The sequence below is a fragment of the Sinocyclocheilus rhinocerous genome, unplaced genomic scaffold (genome assembly GCF_001515625.1).
Source record: "Sinocyclocheilus rhinocerous isolate Xijiao unplaced genomic scaffold, SAMN03320098_v1.1 scaffold883, whole genome shotgun sequence".
Lineage (NCBI taxonomy): Eukaryota > Metazoa > Chordata > Actinopteri > Cypriniformes > Cyprinidae > Sinocyclocheilus > Sinocyclocheilus rhinocerous.
The window spans coordinates 147,430-150,310 of NW_015627244.1; the positions used below are offsets into that span (position 1 = coordinate 147,430).

General features: G+C 35.0%; 1 protein-coding gene across 1 annotated transcript in view; it reads right to left on the reverse strand.

Moving 5' to 3' along the window:
- Positions 1-1,726: 1,726 nt before the first annotated feature.
- Positions 1,727-2,881, reverse strand: part of LOC107724759 (ephrin type-B receptor 5-like) — a 55,612-nt gene continuing 54,457 nt past the window's right edge. The window contains exon 19 of the mRNA XM_016533788.1: positions 1,727-2,456. Coding sequence (XP_016389274.1) covers positions 2,351-2,456 — 106 coding nt within the window. The 3' untranslated portion in view covers positions 1,727-2,350. The remainder of the gene's footprint in view (positions 2,457-2,881) is intronic.

The following is a 2,881-nucleotide window of genomic DNA, read 5'->3' on the forward strand; positions in this document are numbered from 1 at the left end:
TATATAGTTAATGTAGTCTCTCAGAATATATGCATGAAATAGCTGCGTGTTTTTTAACTTTCATTTAAAATAGTTATTTTGTGTATATGTGGACTTTGTGTTCATTACCCCTATCAGATCATACTCTGATCTCATACTGAGAATCTTGTCCACTTTCAAGTAAAGCTGACGCACACTGATCAGTGTCTGATATGTGTCATGCTGCTGACTCTGTGCTGTTTATGGCAAACAAGGACATATCAGCAACATGATGAGTACAGACTTTTTGTGGTTTAAGATGATGTAAACAAATACAGTAGGCATCTTTAAACAAACTCATATATATTTTACAAATTTGGACAGTAGTAGAACAGTGGTGAACAACTGCACAATCAAACAGATTCAAATTGACATCAACATGATCATACACTCCCTTTTTGCATTTTTTTTTTACACAGAAATCTATTCACACTTTTTTTCAGCAGCACCAAACAGTTTCATCCGTATTGTAAATCTGTCACACACACACACACACACACACACTATGCACAAGGAGCACATCTCTCTCTCTTTCACTTCACCCAGCAATTGTAATCACATTTACTGTAACACCTACTTCACAATGCTTGTATATTAGTGTGATTTTATGCTACATTGTTTCAGGGGTGAAATAGTCATTTACAGGAACACGCCTACTCGTGGACAGGACTTGGTGGCGGGAAACTGGTTCACAGGTGAGATGATGGAACATCAGAGGTAAGCAGTGAACTACCGTGGCCGCAGTGTACGATTGATACTCGCAAAATGCAAAAACTTTACCATTTGTGTGTCTGAATAACTTACTGTAAGTATTGTATGATTCTACAACACTTTATACACCATAAAGCATACAGTGCAAAATTCTTTTTTCTTTATGTTAGTTACTTGTCTTTATTTTATTTATTTTCCAGTAAAAATAACATCCATAATACGAAATACATTTACTCAAAAAGCATATTATGATTTTTTTTTTTTTTTTTAATTGTCTATGTCTTGGGAAAGACATACTACTTTTATACTACTTGCACCATTGCCAAATAGTTTGGGGTCAATAAGATTTTTGTTATTAAATTGTTTAAAAGTGACACTAAACAAGAGTTACTGAGAGACTATACATACACTGTTGAAAAGTTAGGGGTCAGTAAGATTTTTTTAAAAACTGATTAAAGATTTTAAATTGTTACAAAAATTATATATAAAATCAATTTTGTTCTTTTGAACTTTCTATTCATCCAACAATCCTGAAAACAAAAATTATTACAGTTTTCACAAAAATATTTGTCAACATCAATTATAATGTCTCTTGATCACCAAATCAGCATAACAGAATGATTTCTGAAGGATCATGTGACATTGCACTGCAAAAAGGCATATCTTAGTATGTTTGTCTTGTTTCTAGTCAAAATATCTAAACATTCTTAAATCAAGATGCAGTTACTATATAAGCAAAATGAAGATATTTAGTGTTATATTTAGGGGGGGGACAAGACTAAATATCTTATGTCATTTTGCATATCTAGTAAATGCATCTCGATTTAAGAATTTTTAGATATTTTGACTAGAAACAAGACAAAAATACTAAGTAAGATATGCCTTTTTTGCAGTGTGAACTGCTGAATATTCAGCTTTTATTTTAAATTGTGATTATATTTTACAATATTACTGTTCTTACTGTATTTCTGATCTTGGTGAGCAAAAGAGTCGTCTTTCCAAAACATTTAAATCTCACTGACCCCAAACCTTTGTTCAGTAGTGTGTATTTTCTGAAAACAATATTAACACATCCTTAACAAAAACTTGATAAGCTTTCAGATATTTTTACTGGAAAGCAAGGCAAAATGCTTATTATAAACATGACTTTTAGAAGTGTACTTGTGGGGTTCAGTTTATTGATCAATATGAGTATTGTTTGTTTGTGTAGTTAAAACTAAAACATCTAGTGCCCTTGACCACATGTGCCAACAAAGACATAACAGTCAGTTACCATCCATTTAAAGTCTCTGATTGTCCTTGCAACTGATTGTGAAGGAGCTTTCTTTTTGTGTTCTTAAGGCTCAAGTTCATACTGAATGCCAGTAAGTAATGAACTGATAAGAAAGTGAGAGGTAGTGCAACACCGAAGGAGGGAGTAAGTGAAAGAAGAATATGGAAGACAACAGTTCAGCAAGAAAGCGTGGGACTGATGGGCAAATAATTCATCATAAAAATCTTATTTTTCACTCAAGGCTCTTTTTGTCATCCTCATGTCTATTCCAGTGTTCTTGTGGGCTGCAACAGGCTGTGGACTCGATCTCCCAGCATGCACTGCTGTGTCAACACAATTTGGGAAGCATCAGACCTCCACATGTCCCTGAGTGAGGTGTGTCCTGAGCTGCTTAGCTGCATTTAAGATCTTCCGCTGATGACCGAGCAGATTCACTCCTAGAGCCTGAACATCCCTGAGAGAAAAGTGATGCATTATTATATTCACAGCACTCACACAGAAACATGAAACAGCAAATGAATGTTTCTTCAACTGAAATAGATTTTTTTATGGATAGATCTTTATGTATAGATAACCAACAGGTAACCCAGACCTTTGGTCTTAAAGGGGTCATATGATGCTATTTTAAAGATCATTTGGTGTAACAGAATATGTTGACATGCTTTAATGTTCAAAAAACACATTATTTTTCAAATACTGTACATTATTGTAGGTCCTCTATGCCCCGCCTCTCTCAAACACGTAGTTTTCAACAAAGCCTCCTACTTTGACAAGCGCAGTCTGCTCTGATTGGCCAGCTGACCCAGTGCACTGTGATTGGCCGAACACCACAAGCACGAGTCGGAAATGTAACGCCCCTTACCATAAACGCGAGCTTCA